The 27,129-nt window shown below is 38.4% G+C and overlaps 1 protein-coding gene, 2 long non-coding RNA genes and 1 other non-coding gene across 6 annotated transcripts in view; 2 read left to right on the forward strand and 2 right to left on the reverse strand.

The window, feature by feature from the left end:
- Positions 1 to 21,224, forward strand: part of EPB41L4A (erythrocyte membrane protein band 4.1 like 4A) — a 217,768-nt gene extending 196,544 nt beyond the window's left edge. For 2 of the 3 annotated variants that reach the window (XM_010987509.3, XM_064483177.1), the window contains 6 exons: positions 582 to 701; positions 14,175 to 14,222; positions 14,864 to 14,932; positions 16,101 to 16,211; positions 17,224 to 17,305; positions 21,005 to 21,224. In XM_010987509.3, the coding sequence (XP_010985811.1) occupies positions 582 to 701; positions 14,175 to 14,222; positions 14,864 to 14,932; positions 16,101 to 16,211; positions 17,224 to 17,305; positions 21,005 to 21,133 (559 nt within the window). In that variant the 3' untranslated portion in view covers positions 21,134 to 21,224. The remainder of the gene's footprint in view (positions 1 to 581; positions 702 to 14,174; positions 14,223 to 14,863; positions 14,933 to 16,100; positions 16,212 to 17,223; positions 17,306 to 21,004) is intronic. The other variant, XM_010987510.3, reaches the window with a different exon arrangement.
- A 905-nt stretch (positions 21,225 to 22,129) lies between these two features.
- LOC105095379 (uncharacterized) lies at positions 22,130 to 25,224 on the reverse strand. The gene is made up of 3 exons (XR_837745.3): positions 24,705 to 25,224; positions 24,189 to 24,262; positions 22,130 to 23,792 (listed from the first exon to the last, which is right to left on the reverse strand). It is a non-coding gene; the product is annotated as an uncharacterized LOC105095379 (long non-coding RNA).
- LOC116152383 (small nucleolar RNA SNORA13) lies at positions 24,338 to 24,472 on the reverse strand. The gene has a single exon (XR_004136022.1). It is a non-coding gene; the product is annotated as a small nucleolar RNA SNORA13 (small nucleolar RNA).
- Positions 25,225 to 25,385: 161 nt separating the features above from the next.
- LOC116152252 (uncharacterized) overlaps positions 25,386 to 27,129 on the forward strand; it is a 242,989-nt gene continuing 241,245 nt past the window's right edge. Inside the window, exon 1 of the long non-coding RNA XR_010379507.1 lies at positions 25,386 to 25,611. This is a non-coding gene — a long non-coding RNA (uncharacterized LOC116152252). The remainder of the gene's footprint in view (positions 25,612 to 27,129) is intronic.

The following is a 27,129-nucleotide window of genomic DNA, read 5'->3' on the forward strand; positions in this document are numbered from 1 at the left end:
GCTGCTCTATTATGCCACCATATTTAACTTGTGTTTCTTAAAATTCTTAAAAAATGGGAATTGTATCTGGTATTTATTAATAGTGCATGAAAGCTTTGACAATTTGTGTGAATTTTTAAGAGCATTTCAAAATAAAATTATCCAGTGTTGTTTTACTTAACATGTTTTTTAAAAATGATTTTGTTTCATGATTTAAGATTGTTTAGCAGACACTACTCTTCCTTTAGTCAAAACTTAAATGTTTTAAATGAGTTTTGGTTTGACACATATCTTTTTACCAGAAAATTTTAAGCCAGGGATGAAGTCTGAAAATAACCAATATGTATTTCTACATTTATACATAAATATTATATACTTACCTACTTATGGGTTTGTTAATACAGTTAATACAGTCTCAGCTTTGAATGGTTATGATTATAATAAAATTACATATTCTTAAATAACCTTTCATTTCTTAATAACTTCTAAATAGCTTATTTGATAACTTTTAAATAACTTTTGAAAGGAAGTTTAGGGTGAACCAATAAACAAAGTGCCACATGTGTGGATGTTAACTTTGCATGAATGGGCTTTCTTTTCAGAATACGGCAGGAGAATGATATGGTGGATTCAGCGCCTCAGTGGGAAGCTGTATTAAGGAGACAAAAGGAAAAAAGCCAGGCAGACCCCAACAATAGACGATCCAGACACAGATCTCGCTCGTATGTGCTATCTCTTTATGCCTTAATTCAAAAACGCTGGGCTTTTCGTAGCATGTGGTTTCTAGGGCAAATTGGGCTGTCTCTTTGAGGTTTTCTAAAGTGATTTAGTTCAACCATGATTATCCCATTGTTTATTTGTCATATTCACCTTCTTATGTTTGTGACACTCATCAACTGTTTCTGAAGCAGAAGTTGGAGCACAGCCAATGCAAAAAATGTCATAAAAAAAAAACAAGGTTATCAAAATCATGTTTTGTTTTTAAACAAAAGTATACATTCAACTGAGTAAGTAGAAAGTCTCTTTTGTTCTGGAGCCTGGCTGTTGGTGAAATGAGTCTGCAGAGTCCTCTGAAGTCTTGTTCCAGATTGAACCAGAAGTGAATATCTTCCCATCAGATTACCATTTGTGAGCAGTACTCAGTGAGTGATTCATTACACTCCAGTGTTGGGATTTGCCTGTTCCTTCTATTAGCAGACAGTGCTATGTGTGAGCACAATTATCCCTTAACGATGAGGTTGCCAGTCCCCCGAATTAATTTTCTTTTAAACTGATAAAGTTTATACTTTTTAAAAATAAAATGTTTGCATTGTCCAAATTTAGACTCCCTGTACCCAACTCTCGTCCCAAAGCATACCTTTTTAAGATGAGCAAGGACTGGCCACCTGTCCCTTTGTGGTGGGTAGTTAGGTATCTGGAGTTGCCTACTCGTGGACTGAGGGATGGTTCTCAGGTAGGGCATTGGCAGGCAGACTGTGGGGTGGGTGGCGAGCTCTGAAGGAGCTGAGCAGAAGCGTGTCAGCGCACTTTAACAGAGGCCAGGAGAGGACTCCAGAGGGTACACCCCACACCCCTGTGTGACGCGACGGGACTCTTCCCAGTCTTAGGGGCTTGCTTTCTAATTAGAAGTTAACCCAGAATATGTTTGTGTTTTTGTCAGCAGTACATCATAATGAATGTCTGTTTCTTTTCTAATAGAATATTTACATGTAGTCACTAAGCAATATGCACCCTTATAGACTGATTCATTACTCCCTAATGTTTTTGTTCTGAAACCTGATTAAAATGTTCAGCTTAAAGCAGAAGTCAGTAAAAAGTTTTCTTTATTTTGGATACCACCTCTCCCTAACTCCATTTAAAAAAGAGAGAGAGAGAGAGGTTTAGATCTGGAAGAATCAAGACTTTATTGTAGATAGTTTAACTAAAAGGCACAGAACCCCAAGATTGGGTCCCAGCATAGTCATGGGTGAATCTTCTGCAACCATGTTTTTACCATTCCATGTGGAATCTTCTTCTATAAGGGACTAGTTATACATAAATTTTGGTGACGTAATATTAAATCTTAAAAACAGCATTCAGTTTTTCTAATTATTTCTAAAGTACTGTAAATTCAATTAAATGCCAATAGTAAATTTCATTTATTAAATAAAGGGAAAAGTAAAATAAAATTAGGAAAAATCCTATATGTAAATTTTGAAAAAGGCAAAATGTATTACTGAAGGCAATAGTAAATAAATGCCATAATTCATTTATAGATAAAATTGATAAAAAGAATAATCTAATGTTACAGTTACTATAATCAGTTATATTATGGGGCAGATATTGTAGGTGGGACTAGGGATTTAATCATTTTTAATAGAGTGATCTGAGATTCATTTAACAGCCTAAGAAATAAACTTTTTTTAATCTGAGGTAATTGGAGGTGAAATTTACATGTAGTGAAATTGCTCTCACCTTACAGGTAGAAGTCTATAAATTTTGACCAGTGTATACATAGTGTATCTATCATGCCAATTAAGATACAGGATTTAAGAAGTTCCCTTGTACTCCTGTTCAGTCCTAACTCTACAAAGGCAGCCACTGTTCTGATTTCTATCACCACAGATTAGTTCTTGTCTCTTACTGAGATTCAGCTAAATGTAATTATACAATATATGCTCTTTTAAAACCTGGCTTCTTTCATTTAGCATAATGTTTTTGAGATTAATCCGTGTTGTTGTGTGTACCAGTGGTTATCTAACTTCTGAGTAATCGTCCATTGTACAATTATGCCACAATTTGTTTACCCGTCTCCTCTTGCTCGATGTTTAGATTGTTTCCAGTGTTTGCTATTATGTGAAAAAGCTATAGACATTCCATACAAGTGTATCCGTGGAGTGTATTATCTTTTGCCTGGGGGTAGATACCTGAGTGGGACTGCTGGGTTAGAGGATATGTCTAACCGGTTGTATTTAATTTTGTAAGAAACTACCAAAATGATTTCCAAAGAGGTTGTATCATTTTATACCCTCACTAGAAATGTATGAAATTTGGTTCTTCCCTATTCTTGCCAGTATTTGATTTCATCTGTCTTGTTAATATTAGCTAGTCTAGTCAGCTTGAAGTGGTACTCCATTGTGGTTTAATGAGCATTTCCCTGATGACAAATGATGTTAACCGCATTTTCCTGTGCATATTATTGGTTACTCATATATGTTCATTTAAAAAGTGTCTGTTCAAGTTTTGCCCATTTTTAATTGGATTGTTTGTCTTTTCTATTATTTGTAAGGTTCTTTATATATTCTAGACATACGTGCTTTTTCAGATATATGTATTGTGAATACTTTCTTGGCTGTGGTTTGCTTTTTCATGTTCTTAACATTGTTTTTTGGTGAACAGACATTTTAAGTTTTGATGAAGACACATATCATTTTTTTCATTTATAGTTAAGACTTTTTTGCATCTTAAAGAATATTTGCCTATTCAAGAGTCACAAAGATATTCTCGTATCTTCTAGCAATGATACCGATTTTGCTTTTATATTTAGGTCTGTGATTCAATTAGAATTCATTGTTCATTGTATGAGGTGGAGATAGATATTGAGAAGTTTTTTTTTCAGATGTTTTTCCAGTTCCATTTGTTGAAGAGACTGTCTTCATCGAAATGTCTTGGGGCTTTTGTTGAAAATCAGTGGACTACTTGTATGTGGGCCAGTTTTGTTTCATTGATCATTTGTTTATTCCTAAACTACCATGTTGTCTCAGTTACTGTAGCTTTACAGTAAGACTTGAATTACGCAGTGTAAATTTTCAAACTTTGGCCTTCTTTTTGTCAAGGTTGTTTTAGCTATTTTAGGTCCTTTGCAGTTCTATTCAAATTTTTGAATCAGCATGTTAGTTTTTGCCAAAAACAAGCAAACAAAAAGACTGTATTCTTTAGATTAGCATTGTGCTGAATCTATAGATCAATTTTGAGAAAATTAATGTCTTACTCATCCATATATTTGTCTTTAATTTCTTTCAGCAGTGTTCTAGGTTTCCAGTACAGTTATTGCATTTATTTTGTTAAATTTGATCCTAAATATTTAATGTTTTTAGTGGCATTGAACTGCACTTTGTAAAATATTATTTTCAAATTGTTTGTTAGTACAGAGAAACCCAAACATTTTTTAATATTAATATTTTATTTTGCCACCCTGCAACCTTGGTAGATCGACTTACTAGCTTTAGAAGCTTTTAAAAAAATTATATTAGGATTTTCTATATATGCAGTCTTTATAAGCTTTTTTCTGCATTTTTCTTCTTTACTCTGTCAATGGAGAAATAACACTGATTGAGTTTTGAATAATAGCTATTGTATTCCTGGAATAAGCCCCTGGTGATCCTGATGTATTATCCTTTCCATATATGGCTAGATTCTGTTTGATATTATTTGGTTAAATTTTTTTCCCCTATGTTCATGAGAAATGGAGGTCTGTAATTTTCTTGTAGTGTCTTTGTCAGGTTCTTTATAACAATTATGCTGGTCATTTAAAATAATTTAGAAAGTGTTCCTTTTTTTTTTTTTTACCCCTCTATTTTCTAAGAGTCAATGTAAAATTAGCAGTATTCCTTCCTTAAATATTTGATATAATTTACCTAGAAAACCAACCCTGCCACGATTTTCTTTGTGGGAAGTTTTAAATTACAAACTAAAATTCTTCAATAGATATTGGGCTGTTCATATTGTCTACTTATTATGTGTAGGTTTAGGTTGTATGTATTTTGAAAAGAATTTGTTTACTTTATCTAATTTGTCAAATCTTTTAACAAAAAAATTATTTATAATAATTCTTTTGTATCCTTTGAACATTTGTTGTGGTATTACCTCTTTCATGCCTGATGTTGATAAATTGTATTTTCTCTTAATTTTCTCCTTAATCTAGTTTCTCAGAGAACTAACTGGGTTTTGTTAATTTTCTTTATCTGTTATCTGTTTTATTGATTTCTACTGTTTATTGCTTCCTTCTATTTATTTAGTCTTTTATTAGCTCTTTTTATCATTTTCTTAAGGTGACACTGATTTTAAATCTTTATTATTTTTTAATATAAGTATAAAGTTCTAAGTTTCCTCCTAAGCCCTGCTTTCACTGTATTTCACATATTTTGATGTGTTGTTTTTATTATCATGCAGTTCAGAATTTCAAATTTCACCTGTGGTTTCTTTGACCTTCAATTTTTTTCAGTAATGTGTTATTTAATTTCCAAATATTTGGGGATTTTCTATATATCTTACTGTTACTAATTTCTAATTTAATTATGTTTTGGTTGAAAAAATCTGTACGATTTCAGTCATTTGAAATTTATTGAGATCTGTCTTAAGACCTAGTATATATTCTTTAACAATGAATGATTTGATGGACTTGAAAAGAATCATTCTCAATCATTGGATGTAGTCTATAAATGTCAAGTAGACCTAGTTAGCTGATAGTGTTGTGCAGATGGTCTACGTCTTTGCAAACTTCTTTGTCCTCTTTTCAGTCACTCATTGACAGAGGGATGTTAAAATTTCCAATAATGGTTGTGGATTTGTCTGTTTCACCCTTTAGTTCTGTCAGTTTTTGCTTCAAGTTATTTTGAAGCTCTGGTATTAGGTACACACATATTTGTGAAATTTTTTTTTTGGTCTTCCTGATATATTAATTTTTTGTCATTATGAAATGTCCTCTTTATTCTGGTAATACTTTCTCTATGTCCATTACACCCACACACTCTTATGTGTGTGGATTTATATAACCATTAGACCTTTTTCATGCTGACCGTTTGCATGATATATATTCTTGTAATACTTTTACTTTAGTCCTAAGTATATCTTTATGTTTAAAATCCATCTCTTGATGTCTTGTAGACAGCAATGTTTGATTTTTTTAAATTCAATCTGACTATCTCTAACTTTTAAATCAAACGTTTATTATATGATACTTACAGTTCATGTAATTATTAATATTTTAGGGTTTTAAGTCTACCATCTTGCTCTTTCTTCCTATTTATCGTGTCTATTTTTTGTTGGTTTCTTCCTCCTTTACTATTGTATTTTGTGTTAGTTGAATTTTTTTATTCCATTTTACCTTTTAATTGACATCTTACCTATACTTCTTTGTATTTTTAAAAAATTTATGGTTTCCTTGTGGCTTACAGTATGATTCCCTAGTTGATCACAATTAGGAGTCTGTTTAGGAATAGTATCATAACATTTTTACTAAAATTTAGAAATCTTAGAAAAATATAGTTCCAATTATGACCTCTTTGTCTTTTTTGCTACCATTGTGTATTTTATTTTTGTATGTTAGTAGCCTCATATTACAATGTTAGCACCTTTGCTTAAACACTACATTGTTTTTAAAAGAAATCAAGAGGAAAATAAAGAGGAACAAAATTTTATAGTTAATGTGGTAGGCAGAAAATAGCCCTCTAGATATGTCCATGTCTTAATCTCCATAACTTGTGAGTATTTTATGTTAGAAGGGAAAGAGGAATTAAGTTTGCAGATGGAATTAGGATTGTTAATCCTTGACCTTCGGTCAAAGAGATTACCCTGAATTATCCAAGTAGACCCAAAATAACCACAAGAGTCCTTAAAAGTGGAAAAGGGGACAGACAAGGAAGTCAGAGTGATTCAAATTTGAGAACAACTCAACCTGCTGTTGCGGGATTGGAAGATGGAGAAAGGGCCCCTGAGCCAAGGGATGTAGGCAGCCTCTGCAAGCTGGAAGAGCCAGGGAAATAGGTGTTCTCAGAGAGCCTTCCAGAAGGAGTGCAACTCTGTCAGCACCTTGATCTTAGTTCAGTGACACCTATGTCAGATTTCCAACCTACAGAATTGTAAGATAATACACTTGTGTTGTCACTAAATCTATGGTTATTTGTTTCAGCAGCAATAGAAAGTGAATTCAGTTACCAATGTATTTGCTGTTACCTGTGTGCTCTATTCTTTCCTCTAGATCTGATATTCCACTTTCCTTCCTTTTCCATTTTTTTGTAGTACAGTTCTATAGTTGATAAATTCTCTCAGTTTTCTTTTATATGAAAATGTCTTTATTGTACTTTTATTTGTAACAGGTATTTTCACTCTGTATAGAACTTTGGGTTGATAGTTTGTCCTTTCACACTTTAAAGAGATTGTCTATGATATCTGTGTCTTCTGATCTCTGCCATTTCTGATAAAAAGACAGCCTTCATTCTGTAGGTGCTGTATGGAATTTATCTTTTTTCACTAGCTGCTTTTATGACTTTTTCCTTTATCTTTAGTTTTTTTAGCTATTTGATTATGGTGTGGCTAAATATGGTTTTCTTTATACAGTTGACCCTTGAACAACACAGGGGTTAGGGGCACCAACCCTCCCAGTGCAATCGAAAATTCACCTGTAACTTATGGTTGGTTCTCAGTATACTTGGTTCCCCTTTATCCACAATTCCACATCCATGGATTCAACCACCATCAGGCTATGTAGGTACTGTGGTATTTATTACTGAAAAAAATTCGTGTATAAGTGGGACCTGAGCTGTTCAAACCCATGTTGTTCAAGGATCAACTGTATTTATCGTTGTTTCTGTAATTTGTTGTTTTCACCAAATTTACTAAATTTTTGGCCATTAGTTTTCAAATTCTTTTTTCTGACTCCTTCTCTCTTTCCTTTTGGGCATCCAGTTGTGTATATGTTAGACCGCTTAATATTGTCCCACAAGCAACTGGGATTCTGTTCATGTTTTAAATATTTTTTCTCTTTTTTCAATTTTGATCATTTCCATTAACCTGTGTTCAACTTCATCAACCCTTCTCCCTCCTCCCCAAAGTCCAAGCTGCTATTAAACTTTGTACTTCCCTGTTCTAGAATTTCAGTTTTGTTCTTTTTATACTTTCCATTTCCCTGCTGAGATTTCCCACTTACTCCATTATTACCATATTTTCCTATAAGTTGTTGTTGCCCATATTTATACAAGATGTTTTAGATCCCTCGGTAAATTCCCACTTCTGGGTCTTTCAAAATTTATTTCTATTAACTACTTACTTTTTTCCCCCTTTCTTAGACTATGACTATATTTTCCTGCCTCTCTGCACATACAGTAATTTTTTGCTGTATGGTGGAAATTTAGATGATAAATTGTAGGAGATTCGGACTATGTTGTCTTCCTCTAAAGAGTGTCCAATTTTTTTCTGGCAGGAAGCTAAATTACTGTTGGATCCTCTTGATTTTATTTTTTATGCTTGGTTTTATGCTTTAATGCCTTTGTCATTAGCCTAGGATATTCTTTAACTTTGGACTTGGTCCTTATTCCTAAAGCCTGGCCTGTCTGGAGTCTTCATTTAATTCACAGAGTACTCAGCATGGCTTCTCCACTGTGACTGCAGCAAAACCTGCCTCCTACCACTTCACAGTCTCTAGTATCTCTGTTCAGCTCTCAGCCTTGCAGTGGCTGCTTTCTGTTAAACCTTACAGAGTCTCACCTAGCTTATGTGCAAATTAAATGTAGTGAATATTTTCAGCCTCTTAAGGAAAATCCCATGCAGACTTCTGGACTCCCCTTTTTTCTTTTATCTTGCCCTGTAAATTTCAGCCTCATTGACAGTCTCAGATTCTGATCTCTAGCTCCTCCACCCTGTGAATCTGTTGCTTCTTGAGTTTCACCTCCTTATAGCACATTGGGAAAGTGTCCCCAGGCAGAAAACTGGAGCAAATTGGGCCTTACCTTGTATTTCTCTTGTGTTCTCCAAGATCATGGGCTTATGGTATCTGTTGCCCAATGTCTGAAAAACAGTTGCTTTATATATTTTGTTTTATTTTATAGTTTATGAGGATGGGAGGGAGGGTTTGTCTAATACCACTTACTCCATTGGACCAGAAGCAGAAATTCAGGAATATTTTTTTGAGGTAGAGAAATATCTTTGTGTTGGGTATTGCTTCTATTAGATCAACTGAAATCAGAAAAGAACCAAGTGGGACTTTGAATTTAAAATCTTACTTAAACTTCCTTTTTAATCTTATCTATATGATAAAAATATCAGATCAGAGAGAGGGTTATCTCAAAACAATGAAATTGTGAGAGAGAACCTCGTTAAGAGTTTGATGTGTACCTTTTTGAAATTTAGTTTTAAAGCAAACCATAAAAAGACTTAGCAAGTGTTTGGGAGCTGACTTTGTAACTGAACTTGATTGATTAACTATATGGCCAAAGTATAGTTAACAAAAAAATCTAAGTGCAGAGAAAAAACAGTTTATTTGAAGAGTAGTTCCTTCAGAGTTGCTCTGGCTGCTGAGTGAAAAGCAGATTGAGAAACGAAAGGAAACAGGAAGAGCAATTAAATTTTTTTTTGCAGTGGTCCAGGTATAAGGTGCTTTTAGCTTAGAAAAAGATGGTGGTGGTGGAAATGAATACACATTTTGGAGGGAGAACCGATAGATTTGTAGTGTGAAAAGATATCATGGATGAATTTTGTCTTTTGAGCTGATGGATGGAGTGGGTAGTCATGCCTTTTTAACCACTCCATCCTTGAGATGAAGTGAGAAGGCCTGGAGATGTGTGGGAAGTGTCAAGATTTTTGTTTCATTAGGTTTGAAAAAACAAGTGGGCAATCAAATGAAAATGTCAAGTAGGAATAAAGAGTGTTACAATTCTGCGAGACGATAGATTATGTAGGACAAACCAGGCTTTTTTACTTGAGCTGTGACATTAAAAACCTGAGGTTTGTTGACAAGACGCAATCTGCCGGGTGCTGTTGTCAGACCAGACCACTGTCTGCATTCTCCGCCTCTGAATGTTAGCTTATTACCTAATCTCTACAAACTTCCAGTGTGATTTCTATAACACAGATAATACCACCCTCATGAGATTTTGCTCGGCATTAAGTTGGATCACGTGTGTCAAGTACCTGTGCCCTTATAAATACTTGAAATTGCAGCTACTGTAATTAGTAAATTCTCCAGGTCTCAGTTAATCCCTATAAACAAGGTACTTGATTTTTTTTCCACTTGAAATGAAGTGAATAAAGTAGGGTGGGGCCAACCCACATAAAAACTAGAATTGAGAATATAAGAATCTCTAGGAACCACTACAGCTTTTTTTCCTTAAGTGAAAACGTGGTTAGAGCACTATCCGAAGAAAGTAATTAAAATGATTCTTCAGATATATTTGTAAGTTTACACAGCATTTCAGATATATAGTAAACCATTTATCTCTCAATTACTACCGTGTTCCTGGCTTGCTACTGCAGTGTCTGTAAACTGCCCATATAGAAGTATCTGCTGAGGATTTAAAATGTTATGATACGTTAGTCATACGTGATTCTTTCGTTGATGAATGAATGAAAAGCTAGAAAATGATATTCGTTATGAAATACCAGACATACAGTAGTATAAAACACAAAGCCCTTCTCTTTTAAACACACTAAACTAAAATATAATTGAATATCATCCAGTAAAATGAAAAAGTAGTTATATGTAGTATATTTTCCAGCTGCATTGCCATGACATTCATGTTTACTTCTCATTAAAAAACTTAGATGAAACTTCTCTTCTACAAGGGTGAAATTTACTCTTTGGGATATTTGGAAGTAGCACTTCATGAAGCTAAAATAACAGTTCTCGTATGTTCAACTTGTGTGTGTGAGAGAAGGCTCAGGCTCCCTCTGGTGGCAATAATGTCTTACTACTTCTATTGAAAAAGTGATAATGTGGAAGATGAGGCTGTCAGGGTGAAAAGATGTTTCCAGTTAAATGCAGAACAGACGTCCGATGCCTTAGATAAAGATTTATTATGAAGCCCTTGGAAGTGACTCCTGAGCCATCTTCAGTGGCTGGGTTGCTGGGCTCCATGGCTTTCCAATCTTTTTGATTCCTAGATGGGAAGAGGGAAGGAGGGGAAGATTAAGACCTCTCCTGATCATATCTGTTCTGACCACTCAGGAATATGATGAGGAATTACTGAGATGTATGTTAAATGCTTTGAATTCTTTAAGTGAAGATGTTTTGTAAGCTTAGTTTTCTTAGTAACACGTTTTCAACTCTAACTTTCCTTCTAGTGGTCAGTATTAGGTCACAAAAATAATAAGTCTAATGCTGTCATATTTATTATTATTTTATTTTCAGTATAATATAGTACACAAAACATAGTATATACTATGCTGTAATATATAGCATATATTATAGTTTAATATTTTCTAGATAATATAATTGGACTATTTGGGGGATGTAGAAGACTATGCAATGATGGGGTTTAAACTCTATAGATTTATGAACTATTTTTATTTTAAGGTTTTGGAAAAAAGGAAAATTATCTTTAAATGATGTCTCATCTAAACAATTTCTCTGAAAAGCGAGTATTACTGGACTAATATACAACTGCATGTCTATTTTTATATACGTTGTACTTATGGACAACTCGTGGTTCTATTTCCTTAGGAACTCATGTGGAGAGTTCAAGTAAAACATCTGCATAATTAGGGTCCTTTTAATTAAGAAAAATGGCTGTTAAAATTCCACAGCTTTCTGAATTCACAAAATGATGTTGAACTGCACAGCATGAAATCAGCCTAAATTATTGATTAAATGTGTGCAGATGTAAGCATAAAAATAATACATCTCTCATTAGCATGCAGCCTGTGTTTACATTTATTAAATCACAGGTGGTCTAGCAATTGGGGGAAATTAGCATTTTTTTTTTAACTTTGGAACTTTTCCCTGCCTTAATGCTGTCTGAAACTGCTGGCATTTCAGAACTCAGTTTAGTTAAATATATGACTGTTACGTTACTATTGAATTTAAACATATAGACTAAATTCCTAATTTTAGGGCCATATTTATGACTGGAAAGACTGATTCTTTTGTGAGTTAAGATGACATTTCTGCTAATTCTTCTGAGATGGAAATGAAAAGCATTTCTTGTGGAATTGCAGCAATAGTAGTTTTTTAAAACATGAAAATACTCATTTTTTTCCCTGATAATTAAGGTAAGAAATTCTTTTGACTAAAAAAAAAAATCAGACAAGATAGGGAAGTATAAGTAAGAAAGTAACAATTCCAACACTCAGAAATATCTAGTTTTATTAGGTTTTTGTATGTTGTTCATATTCATCACCTTTGACCACCTGGCCTGGTGTGGTGGTCCTGGGGGCCATGTCCTCCTTGCCCCTCACTGCTTTTCTTATTCTCCTCCCCTCCTCCCTCAAAGCACTTAGCTTTGAGTCTGATGCCATCAAATTATACCACTTCCATCATTCTTTAAAGATTTAGTTCTTGCCCCTTTGTCATTCTCTCCAGCACTATTTCAGTATTCACATAATGGATTTTTATAGTAACCTGGCCTTTTAGTTCCTTCACCAAACCTTAGCTGCTTGACCTCTAAATCATACTTTTGACCAGTGGTGTTTAATCTGTGGCAGTTTCCACCACCAGGGGACATTTGGCAATGTCTGGAGACATTTCTCGTTGTCACCCCAGGAAGGTATTGTTGGCATCTAGTGGGTAGAGGCTACTGATCGTCCTGTAGTGTACAGGCCAGCCCTCAACAGTTGAGAATTATCTGACCCAAAACGCCAGTAGTGCCGAGGGTGAGACACCCTGCTCTTACTTGAAGATAGCTTCATTATCGCACCTTCCTGAAATAAGAATGATTACCTGTAGAATAGCTTCCTAATCTAAATGTTATGTGCTTCTTTGGATTATTGGGTGACTTTCTGTGAGAATTGGATGCCAGTGTATGATTGCAACGGAACCATCTTTCTCTGGGAACCGAACAATAGCGTAGTGCTTTTTAACATTAGCACCTTCTCTGGCAAAATCATTGAATGGGTTTACATATTGTCTAGTGAATCAGACCAGCCAAATGTAGGAAAGGCAGATTCCATAGAGGAAATCCTTCCAAAGAAACATTTCTTAAGGTTTTTTTAGCTGTGTAGTTTTATTCTTATAACAAATGCTACATTTAACAATACCATATTTTACATGTCTGAGACCAAGGCTTCATCCCCTCCCTCTTATCTTCTGTGTTTTGACTCCTTTTGAGTTGATTAAAAGGTCTACAGACAGGTTCCCCACCCCACTGCCAAAGGAAAATACCACTTAGTCAATTCAATTGCTAAAAAAGTAGCTTATTGTATTCTGTGGGCTCAGAAAGCCCTACCAGAATGCCTCAATGGTGCCCTTATTAACTGAGAAAAATGAAAGGAATGGTAGTATCATATACTGAAAGTAACACTGAGCCCAGAAATGCTGAAACAGATTATGAATGTTAAATTCCACAGGACAGAGTATATTGGTGGCTTTGTTTAGCTCAGGGCCTCTTAATTGTTAGGGTTTGGGTCTTTTCTTTGGACCTTTATTAGACCTTGGTTCTCTTGAAAGGACTGATGAAAGCGTATCATTTTCTCACTAGGGAAAAAAACTCACTCTGTGGCAGCAATTGCTGTGATAATAGATTTCCAGTTTTCATTGCAGTTATGGGGAGTGTGAATGCTGGCTTTGAATTTTTTATTCTAGGAAATTAAAGGTAGTGATTCAATTTCTGTTCAAGTAGTTCTTGGAGCAGAAGAGATTTTGAGGGGTCCGTGGAGGGAGAAGAGAGAAATGGGATAGAGATGAGCTTGTGGGGGGTGGCAGCACAGGCCACGGGTGTGTTCCGGCATTTGTGGGCACATGCCTTGACTGGGAAATGCAACATCAGATGTAATGAACAAGCAAGGATGGCGGGTCAGTGGTGCACGGTCTGCTAAGCTGGCTGTCCCACCATCTTCTTCTCCCTTGTGGTGCTGTTTCTACTAGGTAATTACAGATCATGCTGGGATCTTTCACATTAATAAAATCTGGATAAATTCTTTACCTTAACTTAGGAGTAGCTAGAAGGACCAGAAACAGAAGCCCTGAATTGTTCTTCTTTGTCAAACCACTACTGGAGGGTGTATGAATTTGTCCGTGTGGTTCTAAGCTCTCATTAACGGAAGCCCTGGTTATGGCTGCTTTTTACGTGGTTTTCCTTCAGTGGGCTAGCAGATAAATTAGCTGGTATCTGTGTACTAACCATCTCACATTAGTGCTCCCTGTCCAGTCTTTCCTTGTCTGGTGTCAGCTGGTGAAGAAGAACTTCACAGTCTGAAAACTGTTAATGTTGTAGCTCTGCTAAAGTTAGCTATTAGGTCGTTAGATGAAGCATGTTTGCAGAGATGAGTGTTGTTTTTTCTGTTTATAGGAGAAGTCCCGATATCCAAGCAAAAGAAGAGTTATGGAAGCATATTCAGTGAGTACTTTTTTTTTTCCCCTTCATTGTTTTAAGACCCATGTGGTTTTAAGGCATTAAAAGGAAGACCACTGACACTGAGAGGTAGCCTCGGGCTGAAGCCTGTCACATGGTCTTCACTGCCATCATTAAGGACCCAGTGGTGGTGCCTTACCACACCAGCAGACCTCTGTAGGCAGCCCTGACAGCTCCCTCCTAAGGCCAGTCAGCCTCGCCTGTAAATGAGCCTCAGACAGGCCAATATTGTATAAATAAATACCAAGAGAAAGAGAGAAGAAAAAAAAAAAAAGAAGACCCTTGCTACAGGAGAGAGAAGCAGATCTTTCCTAGGGAAATGAGGGATGGCTGGACAGTCACCTACTTTCTGGATATAGAAAAATTGCAAGATGGTAGAGGAGCTACAGAGAAGGTTTTCCTCCCATTTTTTCTTTGAATACATCCTAGTTTTTGTGTGTGTGTTTGTTTTTCCAACCCAGCCCTATCATCCTAGTTTTTAAATCTTTGTTTCTGGCTTGTGTCTCTTAGTTTCACTAACAGTGTTTTGAGACAAGATTAGAAAGTGAAAACTCACCTGCCAGTTGTGAAGGGTGTTAGTGTTTATACCAGTACTGAAACTAATTCTCTTGCTTATTTCCCTCTAGAAAGGAACTTGTGGATCCTTCTGGATTGTCAGAAGAACAGTTAAAAGAGATTCCATACACTAAAATAGAGTATGTCTTTGAAAATCTTTTTATAAAAGTTTTGTTAATACTTACATGAGTAATCCACTCTTACTCTTTAGTGGTGGTCCATGCAGTGCTTTGTCTTTACATTTTAAGCAAAATTAAAAATAACTAGAGAGGAGGAAGTAGAAAAGAGGGTATAAAAGCTAATTATGCGCATTCTGTATTGAAATCACCATCTCTCTTATTAACTGCCTGTTTGTAGGTGGTAGGAACAAGGGGGCTTTTGATGATTAATGTCAGTTTTAAAACATAAGTTCTTTTTTTGAGATGTTTATTGATTAGTAACAAAGTGTCTTTTTATTCATTACTTTAACACAAAGAGAAATTATGTTGGCCACAAAACCCTGTCATATAAACCCATTGTAGAATTAACTCATTGCATGTGCTTCATGAGAGCATCACGGATTCTCTAATCACTACTTAGTGTAGGATGCAATGGAAGATGACATAATGGGTTAAGAAAAAGTGGGGCCGACTTCGTTGCTTTATTTCCCTTCCTTAACCCATGCTTTCTTCCCACTGCAGTCCAGTTGCAGGTGGATACACCCCCCCCCCATCTTTACATCAAAGATTGAATTCCTAATGTTAGTTACTAGGACAGTGACCAACTTCTTGTGGTAGGAATGCCATTTTGTCTGCATTGTAGATTTTTTTCTCCCACACTATTGGATAGGATTCAACTGCAGGGACTATTTCATTACAACTTGATTTTTTAAAAAATTCATATGCAAGTATATACATATGTTTTTGACCCTTGAACAACATGGGTTTGAGCTTCATGGGTCCACTTAAACTGGGATTTTTTTCACTACATAAGTACAACAGTATTATAGGATCCCAGTTGGTTGAGCCCCTGGAGGGTGGACTGGAACATTACAGGAGATTTTTCGACTTTGCTCAGGGTCAGTACCCCTAACCCAGCATTGTTCAAGGGTCAACTGTACTATAAAGTTTTATTTTCATGGATGTGGAGGCAGTTTTCTTTTGTTAACTTGTGAAATTTAAGCCACTTAGGCTTTACAAGCTCAGAGGGACCAAGTTGCTTTTTAGAAGTTTATTATTCCTTCGCAGTTTCAATATTAAGGAAAAACTCCAAATTGCCCCATTCTGACTTTCGGTTGTTTGTCTCCATGACTTCTGCTTGCTTGTTCAGGACTCAAGGTGACCCGATCCGCATCAGGCACTCTCATTCCCCGCGAAGTTACCGCCAGTACCGCAGGTCCCAGTGCTCGGATGGAGAGCGGTCGGTTCTCTCGGAAGTGAAGTAAGTGGGCGGCCGTCATCACCCCCGGGCCCGCAGGACAGCGCAGTGCGCTGGAACTTTGTGCAGTGATGGAGCTGTTCTGTGGCTGTGGAGTACTTGACATGTGGCTAGTGTGACCTAGAAACTAGAGATCTAATATTGTTACTTTAAATTAATTTAAATTTAGCCTTGTGTGGCTGGTGGCTACCATGTTGGATAGCGCAGACCTAGGCAATACTTAGGCTGAATCATGGCCCTTACAAGCCATGCGCTGAAGCTTTTAGAAGAAAGAAAAAAATGCATGAATTATTTATTCTGAGTAATAAATGCAGCCATATTTGAGAGATGTTGGCATAAGAATTTCTTTCTGATGATATTTTGTCTTTTACTACAGCAAATATCATATATTACAGTAGTTTGTGTCTTTGTGTTTTTTAGTTTTTCTTTTGAGGAAAATGACCATATCGCAGCTTGACACAATAAATGAATGTGTTTACAAAATCATTATGCATACATTTGTAAAAGTACTAGTCATGGAAATTCATGTACTTGTTATTGCTGGGTAGGAATGTTACTCTGAATTAAGGCTTAAAACTGCGATAAACATTGGGAAATAAGCTAACCTAGCAGAGAGAGAGATAGGCCAGGTTTTTAAGTTTATTTTTATTTTGCTTGTAGAGTGTAGAGCATTGCTGTCTGTAGCTCCATGGGTTTATAGAAAAGAATAAATGGCCAATAAGTGTTTCTGTAGAAACAAAAATCCATTTATACAACATATCACAGTAAGAAAAGCACATGGAAACCATACCTATGTTTTTATCCTTTGTTCTTCTATATATTTGCTGTGATTTGGGGCAAGATTCTTAACCTGTCGAACATAATTCAGAAACACTTACTAGATGCCTCTCTGTGTAAAGCACTGTAGTAGGCACTGTAAGCACTACAAGGGTATGTAAAACACAAGACCTTTCCAGTTCAGCTTGTGACTCCAGGTACTGTCTAAGTCGTTAATTCTAACACTCACTTTCTGCAGTTCAAAAACGGATCTCGTTCCTCCACTTCCTGTGACCCGTTCTTCAGATGCTCAGGGTTCTGGTGGCTCCACAGTTCATCAGGTAGGTAACATTAAATTTTTAAGAAGGTGTTGTACTGAAGATAAGATTCTGTGTTTTAAAAAACATGTACCGAACATGGAAGGAGAGGGAAGCAGGGGTGCATGATCAAAACAAGGCACAACTGGGAAGAGTTACATTGGGAGTGAGAGCTAGGAGAAGTGTGAGGTCTAAAGTGATCTGAGGCTTGAGACAGAGCCAAGGATAACAAAGATTGTAAGACTGTTTGGAGCCAAAATAAAGGAACAATGACTCCACTCATTTAAAAAAGTACTTTGAGATATTTTTTGGAGCCAGAAAAACAAAGATAAAGTGGTAGACTCAGAGGGGCAGACATTCTATTGTCAACTGATGGCAGACAGGAGAACTACACAAGTCTTATTTTATTTCTGTCTTCTCCATCAAAGAGAATTACTTTTGTTTTGGAAATGTTTTAAAAGATGTGGTCAAAAGGGAATTCAAGGACACAGCAAAATACCCAGGTGCCTTAACAAAATCAATTTAACACTCAGCTGAATTAGATTTATTAGGGGAGCAGTGTAGCAAACATTTCAGCAAAGTGTTTGACATCATCTCTCATGGTCCGTTTTTTAATGAGATGGAAAAAAATGTGGGCTGTTTAAGATTGATGTATGGATTGACATCTGGTTAAACAATTACTTTAGAAACAAACTTGATGTTTGTAATGAATCAGTATCAGCTTGTTTGAAGGGGATTGTTTGGATCATGGATCTCTTCAAAAGGCAATGGTAACTACTCTTTCTCCCATAAAAATGCATGTAAGCATATATTTAATGTGCATAAGCATAAAATTCAGGATGTTCATGGACAACCTAAGAACCTTGACTCCAGCGTATCCATCATGTAAAGCCCTGTGCATGTCCTGCTTGATTTTTGTCAGTGACTTGAGCAAGGGCAGAAAAAGCCTGTGCTAATTTAGGTTAGGTTCCCTAGGAAGAGATCTTGGGATGGAGGTTTACATGGAGGAAATTATTGGAATTATTAGGATCCACATTTGTTGGGGAATAAAAGGCAAGAGTTGAACTGAGTGGTATTGTCCCAGTAGAGGCATCAGCTGATCCCATGGGGAGCTCTGGAACTGAGTCACCCGACTTGGAGACAAGGGGGCTGGGTTTTACATACTAGCACTCACCCTGTAGCAAGTGATGGGATAGAGGCTGCCCCTGGGAGGGGCCTGGCCTTGGTCAAGGTGGCTCTCTAGAGCCCAGGGCAGTTCCTGGGAGGGGCTCCATTTTGAGCCATATGGCAGCCGCAATCCCAGCTGCAGGGGAGTGGAATGCCTCAGTCTGGAAAGGAGATCTGGGTGGTTAACTACACCTTTCACTCAAACCTGTGTAATTTTTGACTAGATAAATCTGGGAGAGCTAATAAGTTGTCCAGACAATCTGTTTCAAGTCAGTAGCACTGAAAAAAACTGGCACTGATGATTCATAGTCGAGGCTTCTCACTCAGAAAGGACCTGCGTTGGTGTCTCCTTGTCTCCACACACCACTTGTGTGATGTTGAGCAGTTGTTCAGCTTCTAAGCCTAAACTTCTATGCAGTGTAGGAATAACCTACCTCTTAAGGTTACTGTGAGGATTAATAAGCAATGTTATTTTTCAGAGTGCCTTTTTGTCTTAAATTTAAGTTGGCTTCAGTACAAATGGGAATTGCGTTGTAATTTTGCTTTTCCAGCTACTCAGGACTCCCTAATCACCATCATTTAGGAATCTCAAAAAACTTAAATTATACACCTGAAATATTGAAAGAATAGCTATTGGTTCGGTACATACAAGAACAACTCACATGCATCTTGTGATCAATGGCACTGATTCTAAGCTTGTCTCTGAGACACCTTAGATTTTTGAATTCAGCAACTATCTCATGAGCACATCTAAGGAGTGACAAAGCACTGATCAGGGCAGTCAACGAAATATAGCCCATGGGCTGAATCTAATGTGCTCTCTGTTTTTGTACAGCCCAGGAACTAATTGTTTCTGTTTTTAAAGGGTTATTGTTGGGGAGGGCACATAACACATAAAAATAAACAGGTAAAACAATAAGAAAAAATTAGTTAATTATTATGAAGAGACAAAGGTCTGAGTTAGAAAATGAACATATGACCTTACTTTAGATAGAGAGGGTAAAGGCCATCTCAGAAAGTGAGGTGTAAAGCTGAAATTCACAGGGGAGAAGAGCCAGCCACATATGACTGTGGTTGGAAAAGCGTGGGGAAAAAGGCTGAAGCTGGGAAGGGCCTGGGCGTTTGAGGTCTGAGCATAGTGAGTGAGGGAGAAGGGGGGCAGGTAATGCGGGGCCTTAGATGCCATGGGAAGAGTTTGTTTCGATCTTATTTTATTATATTCTAAGTGCCAAAAGGAAACCACTGAACTGGTTGCCATGTGGAGAAAGAATGCAAATGACATGGGGAAGCAGGAAAGCTGCATTTCCTAAATAAGTTCCATGATGATGCCAGAGTTCTGGCAGTGGCTTGGCCTGCCTACACCTCACCTCGCTTTTTCATGCAGAAGCTGGTAAAGTGGATTAGAGCCTTTAATTCATTTTCCTTAAGGTCTGCAGGCAGAAGAGACAAGTTCAGTCCTTAACAAATGTACAAGAAGGGAGTGATTCCTCAGATACATTAGTTCTCTATCCCCCTGCCCGACACTCTCATGCTCTGGGGTCCTCCTACCTCTCTGGTTATTTAGAAATCTTCCATCCCAAATAGATCATGTCTCATGCTCCAAAATTATCTTGATTCATATTTCCCATGCTTAGCAGAATTGTTTCATCAGCGCTTCTTTGAGTATGAGTGAAACAAATCAAGGCAGTCACAGAAACAAATAAAAGACAACTTCTCAGAGGGTGGCTTATTTTTAGCCCAAATGAATCTCAAAATAATAGAATTCTGGAGTGTAGCCCAGGATGTGTGGGGAGATACTTTAGGGAAATAAATATGCTTGTCAGCCAGATCTACTGACAAGTTAGGCCATCTTTAAAGGGAGGTAAGAGCAGGAAGGTGCAGCGGGGGGTGCTGTGTGAGGCACCTTTAGTGTCATTCTCAGGGCCTCCACCTGCGGCAGTGGGACACGTATATCACCCACTTCCAGAAGCTGTGGGTGTAGTGCTCAGGTTTGATAGCTCCACTCCCATTTCTTCATGATGGGGTCCTTAGAGTCCAAGTCTCCTTGAGGGTCCCCCAGCCTACAAGGAGCTCCAGCCCCAAGTGATGGAAGCCCCCAGGGCATTGTGTTGTGGGGGTTTCATTCAGTGACTACTGGAAATATAATCAGGGAAGATTACAGATTACTCTCAATTGCCCATTCTCTTCATCTCTCTGCCCCTCCCTTAAAAAACGGGAGGCCTGAGAGCCTGGTTTAGGAATAACTAGAAAGGAAATTACACTTGCTTGAGGAATGGATCCAGATTTATGCCAAATTTTCATGAATAAAATTTATTATGCATGCAACTGTCAGAGTAACTTTAAGATTTAAACATATAATCTTCATGTTGCTTATCACAGTTAGCTGTTTAAATAAAGAGAATATTTAAACAGCTTTTAGGAACCTTGCCTAAATAATTGGTAACTCAATGTCTTAATGTAAGAAATCTTAGTTATTTCTGATGTGTTAATAAAATTGACTTGGCTGTGTTTTCTTCTCTGAATCTTACTTTGTTTTTCAAACATACTCTCTTCTAGAGAAGAAATGGGTCTAAAGATAGCCTAATTGAAGAAAAATCTCAGACATCTACAAGCAATCTGGCTGGAAAACACACAGCCAAAACAATAAAAACTATCCAAGCTTCACGCCTCAAGATAGAGACTTGATCCCAGTGAAGAAGGGCTTGGGATGTGGGGTGGGAAGGGTTTGTGTGCCACCTTTACTTTGAAACTGTGAATTATAATTATTCAAATCTCAGATTTGCAGCAGTGTTTCTTCAGAAGAAAATAATGGAGTCTGTTGCATCTTTCAAAGGTTTAACTACAGCATATTTGCGCCTAAGGGCCTTTTTATTTGGTGACTGGAAGGATAGTAGTCTTGTAAAAAGTTAGTCACTTGATGCCATGTTTTCCTTCCTGGAAACTCCAAGTATCTTGTGTCTGTCACAACCAAGACCAGACGCTTCCATCAAGTTCCTGGACTGCAGCTGGCTGGCTGTGCAGTAGCACACCAAGTGGGATGAGAAGGTTCTTCCCAGCTCTGGGTGGACCGCTGCCTGTGCACAAATGCATAACTGAGATGTCACTTTCAGACTGCAGATACATTTTTATTCATACAAATCTGTTCTTTGTAATACTGTATTTCGTGGCATTAAGTTCCACCGGTTATTTACAAATGTTCAAAGGCTTTTTGTTAAGTATTGCTTTTAATTTCTAATGTCCTTGTGTTTTCAGAAAAAAAGGTTCATATGGATTTCAGTTGACCTCAGCTTATAAATTCTTGACCCTCAACCTCAAATGGTTCCTCCAGCCTGCCTGGCTATCTCTTCCCCTCTAACTATCCCAGAGCTTTCCTCTGCAGATGGCTGCAGTCTACAGGGAAAATATACTCCTGCAGGACATCTTCCGTCTTCTCATTACCCTACAGACAAGCCTCTCCATGGTGGCCATAAACCCACATCCTTCCTCTTCTCCTGCCCCCTCTACCTTTGCTTTGGAACCCATCTCCTTCAGCCTCCCCATCCTTGCTTTCTCCTTTATCAATATAGCCAGGCTTCCTCTCAGCTTGATCCTGTTTAAGGCTACCATGTAAAAAAGCCAGCCAGCTTTCACCACACCTCCCGCAGTTTCCTCTCCCATTGCAAGTGTCTTGAAGATTATCTGTAGCCAGTGCCCTAACCTTAAGTCTTATCTCAGACCACCTCTAATATGGATAAAACATCTCCACCAAGGCAGGCCCCACTATAATCACCTTCATGTCAACAAATCCCAAGGTTAACTTTTAGGCTGCCTTGCTATTTTCTTTCATGTAGTTCCCATTGTTTCAACCATTCTATCCTTTGCGGCTTACTTTATTCTACCTCACAATTCAGTTAAGAGTTTCTCAAACCTAGGCCCTCTTTCTCTACTGCAGTGGATGGCATTTATTCCTACGGCCTTAAGGTTTATTTCTATTACTTAGATTACAGACCAATGTTCTACTAAGAGGTCACTTAGATTTCTAAAGCAATTCAAATTAACTAGTTCAGAACGCTGGTCCCCAGCTGGATTTGGGCTATGATGCTTGGGAATGTACAAGACTACACACCTAGCAGTCATTATGGACACATCCTCTACTATGGAGTCCCGCCTGCTCTAGTTCTCGCTTCCTTAATTTTACCACCACCTTACTCCAAGGTGGTTACCTCTTGCAGTTGGCCTCCAACTGGCTCACCAGCACCCCTCTTCTTGCAAATTTGCATTTTTAATCATGGATTTCCCCTTGCTTTAAACAGAGCCTTACTGGTTTTCAGCCTCATTTTATTTTATAACACCCACAGCTGCCATAAAGGCCACCTTCAAACTTCATTAAGCACTCAATGCTTGTCTAAATGAGGGTACTTAAGAGGGAAAGAAGTCACAACAGTCAGAAATCTAGACTTACGGTCATACCCATTTTTTAGCTAAGGTCTCTGTACATGGCATGGAATCAACTCTGCCTTGCAAAAATGAGACTTTCGACAGTCTCAACTGCTTTGTCAGGTTTCCCAGATTTGGTCAAATCCTATCATGCATGGAACTTATCTCACATTTAACTGTGATGACATTTCCTCCATTCAACTGTAAGCTTCCAAAGGAACTATTTCTGCACACCATCGTGTCCCCAACTCCTACTACAGCTTTCAATAAATATTTTGAATGCCCAAATACAATATTTGTTCTTTCCAGTGAAGTGAAAGCAGATGACATGCTTAGTAAGAAAAAAAAAAAAAAAGTAACGCAAGGGAGAGTATAGCTCATGTGCAGAGTGCGTGCCTAGTATGCATGAAGTCCTGGGTTCAACCCCCAGTACTTCCATTAAAAAAAAAAAAGAATTAAATAACCTAATTACACCCCCACCTCCAAATAATGCGGTAACAATATAAAGCATACCTGTGACCTAGAAACCAACCAGTGTAGTTCAGCTCATCATATATGAGGCACTAGAAGGAAGCACTTATTTCTCCTGCCTAGCATAATCCTGTATTTCATAAAACTGTATCAGTCACTGATAGCACTGAATATTAATCTTAAATGATGGGATTTAATGTAATTTTCAAGTTGCTGGGAGAAGAGGGAAGGGAGGATACCCTTTGATCTTTCAGGGAAAGCACACTATTTTCTGGCAGTTAATCACCTTATCATACAAACCTTCAAGAAGCACACTAAATTTCTTTATTTATGGCCCCACTGTTTTATACATACACTTACGGACTGTCCAAAACAGTAATTTTATCATTCCTGGAAATTTTAAATAATCTAAGCAGCTCCTGAAGATCAAGTTTTCAAATTCCTCACCAAGGACATCCTAAAAGAAAAAATAAAGCATTCAATTTGACAAACATTTACATGCACCGTATCTTAAAAGCTTCATAATAATACTCTCAGTACATACTGCCACACTACTGATTTAAGGTATGCACTTCTGGACTTCAAATGCCAACCAAGATTTGGCAAGTGGTTTTTTAAAATTTGGCTACTACTCGTAAGATCATGTTATCTTTAGATAATTGTGATAAATAAGCTGACAAGAGGCTATCCCATTTGCAGTTAACCTGTTTATAGGTATAGTAGTACTAATGAGCCATTAATACCTAATCTAAATTAATACCCACTAGAAAAGTCATCCCAATCTAGAAAGGTTAAAATTCACATTACAAATAACTGCAGTATGACAACTTCTACTTCAACAGTATCACCGTACCTTAGGCCATCTTTGTGCTTCCAGATAGTTAAGTATTCAGCTAGCAGCAGTCTGCTTCAAGCATCCATTTTCACCTGAACAAAAATTAAAACTGGTTAACAGAAACATACACACGTTGGCAGAATCAAATTCACATGTGTAAATGACGTAACTGTTACTTACGCAGCTCCTACACCAAAGATATCAAATACAAGGGCAGGTAATGGCTGCTTAAGTGTTTGATTTACGCCTTTTTTGACACCACATTCACTAGTTTCCAAAAGTGAATGGGCAACACAAAGGCTGCAAGAAAACCGCGTACGGAATACCGTATGGCACAAAGTTGCAGACACCAAACAACTGGCTGAGAGAAACTGTTCTGTTAATTAGCGCTGAAAGGGGAATTAATCCCAGCTCTGCATTTCCTCTTAAGATTCCGAATCCGAGTAGGTAACGAAAACCGAATACAAAATCTTAAATGGCTAGTTTTAAAATTTCGAGGCAACTGGTCTTTTTCGCACGAACATGAAAACTCACCTGCAAAGTTGGTGATACTAGATTGCCGCCAAGTTCTGCACCCTGAGACGGTTGTCAAATCTAAACCTTAAATGGCACTTTACTTCTGCGTTGACCCGATGTCACACTGACACGGTAGGCATAGGTGCAGTTATACGGTGAGGCCCTCCCTTTCACATGCAAGAAATTCTCACTTCTATTAAAAAGCCCCTGACATACAGCCGATGACCAATAAATGTCCTCAACCCCACTGCCCGATCTGCCGGCGTGGGAACGCAGGCCGGGGCCGCCTGAGGTCCCACGAACAACGTGGCGCGGGGCCAGACCAGTCCACTGCCCTCCATGCATTCAGGGACCGGGACCCTCGGACCGGGCCCGGCCGCGCCGGGCACCATTCAGCCACGCGCCCCTGCCCGGCACCCCGACCATCGGAGGCCAGGCGGCCGTGAGGCCCAGGCCACCCGTTGTCCCGGGCCACCCATCGTCCCGGAACCCGCAGCACAGCGTAACACAGTCCGAACAAGCGCGGACGCTGGAAAGGCTGCCGTGCCGTCCCACAATGCTTTTCTACGACTGGAAGGATCCACTGTCCGAGGGGCGGGGGAGAGCGGACTGTACCACCGGCCGCCGAGCCCTCGCGAGACGCCGCCGTGTGGCGGGAGGGCGAACTGCGCAGTGATTGGCTGAGGGCGGGGCTCCACGGGGAAAGAGCTCTGAGGAGGGAAGGTTCTCGCACTGAGGCCTCTTGGCGTCGCGCGACCAGTCCTTTCCGCGCAGGAGGAGGTTTTATCCAGTGTGCTAAACAAGCACCTGTCTTCTCCGTGTCCAGAGCACACGGTCAGCGTGAGCTGCGGGTGTAGCCCAAAGGACTTGAGACCTCGTTGTTCTGTGGGAGGACAGACAGCTCACCGTCTCCAGCTGAGGAAGAGTAAGGTCATTAATTCCAGAAATATGTGTTGAGTACTTACTGTGCTTCACGCTCGTTTCTAAATGCCAGGGAATCAGATGTGAATGGGACAGACACGCTCTCTTACGTTCCGGTTGGGTGAGAAAGACACTGAACAGGTAACGTGGACACTGTAAATCCGTATAGTGTTAAGTGCGGAAGGAAACAAAGGAGGGTAAAATGTGACAGAGCCGCGGTGTCCCATTGGAATATAGTGCCAACCACGAATGTCATTCTAAATTTTAGAAATGCCATATAAAAAAGTAAAAAGGAACAAATTAAATTAAAGAGTGATTCAACGTAGTTGCCGAAAAAACAGCGTCTGCACCCCCAGGAAAGTGAATCCAAACTCGGAGGCAGAGTTTTGGGCGCAAAGAGCAGCTTTATTGCCTTGCCCCGCCAAGGGGAGTCACGGCAGGCTACTGCCCTGGAAACTGAATCCATCTTAGAGTTGGGGTCTTGGGGTTTTATAGAAAAGCTGGATGGAACAGACAGAAAAGGTGACAAAATCAGAGCATTTTACAGGGTGTTCTCTTCCATCTTGATAAGAACTTGCTGTTGTTATGGAGGAATTTAGGAGAGTCTGCCCTTTTTCTTCAGGTTTGGTCCATGACCTTCTTTCAAGACCTCTAAAGTAAAAAAGGATTAAGTGATTCTAAGAAAAGAGTGCACAGGGAGGGGAGCTTGTTAGTCATAAGATCGGTTTAGCTAAAAGGACAGGTCTGAACAACTCAATAGCGATCTTGTTAGTTTTCTACTCTTTCAACATGTGCTGTATTATCACTTAAACATGTAATCAATATCAAATTATTAATGATATATCTTGCATGCTTTTATTCCTACTAAATCTTCGAAGTCCGGTGTATATTTTATACTTCTCATACCTTTCAGTTCAGATTAGTCACATTTCAAGTACTCAGGGGCAGGCCTTGTCCAGGTGGCTGGAGCCATGGGAGGAGTCCAGGTGGCTGAGATGTAGCAGAAGAAACAGGCGTGAATCATACAGGGCTTGGTACCCGTGGTAAGGAGTTGGGTTTTGGGCTGAAATTTTAGAATTGATTATTACCACAGAAATAAAGTGGAGGTAGTTAATTGGCTCTTTCCTAATAATTATAACTGATCAAAGGGACAGAGACTGCAGTGGTTTGGGCTGTGTGGTAGCATTTGGGTCCCCTGTAAGTCCTAGTAGAGACCACATCCCAGCACCTTTGTTTCTTCTTACTGCCAAAAGGAAAAGGGAGCGGGCAGAGGAAGGGAGAGAAGTAAAGAGGGAGGAAAGAAAGAAAAAGAAAGAAAGCAGGAGGAAGGAAAGGAGAAGAATGAAAGAGGGAGGAAGGAAAGAAAGGAGGAGGAAAAGAAAAAGGAAATTCAAGCCCATAGCCCCATGATCATCACACAAGGACTAGCCTGAATGGTAACATCATGTTGGGACAGTGGGGACAACAGTCATACAGAAGTAAACGTGTAATGATCACAGGGAGGTAAATAACTCTCAGGCCT

Source organism: Camelus dromedarius, chromosome 3 (genome assembly GCF_036321535.1).
Source record: "Camelus dromedarius isolate mCamDro1 chromosome 3, mCamDro1.pat, whole genome shotgun sequence".
Lineage (NCBI taxonomy): Eukaryota > Metazoa > Chordata > Mammalia > Artiodactyla > Camelidae > Camelus > Camelus dromedarius.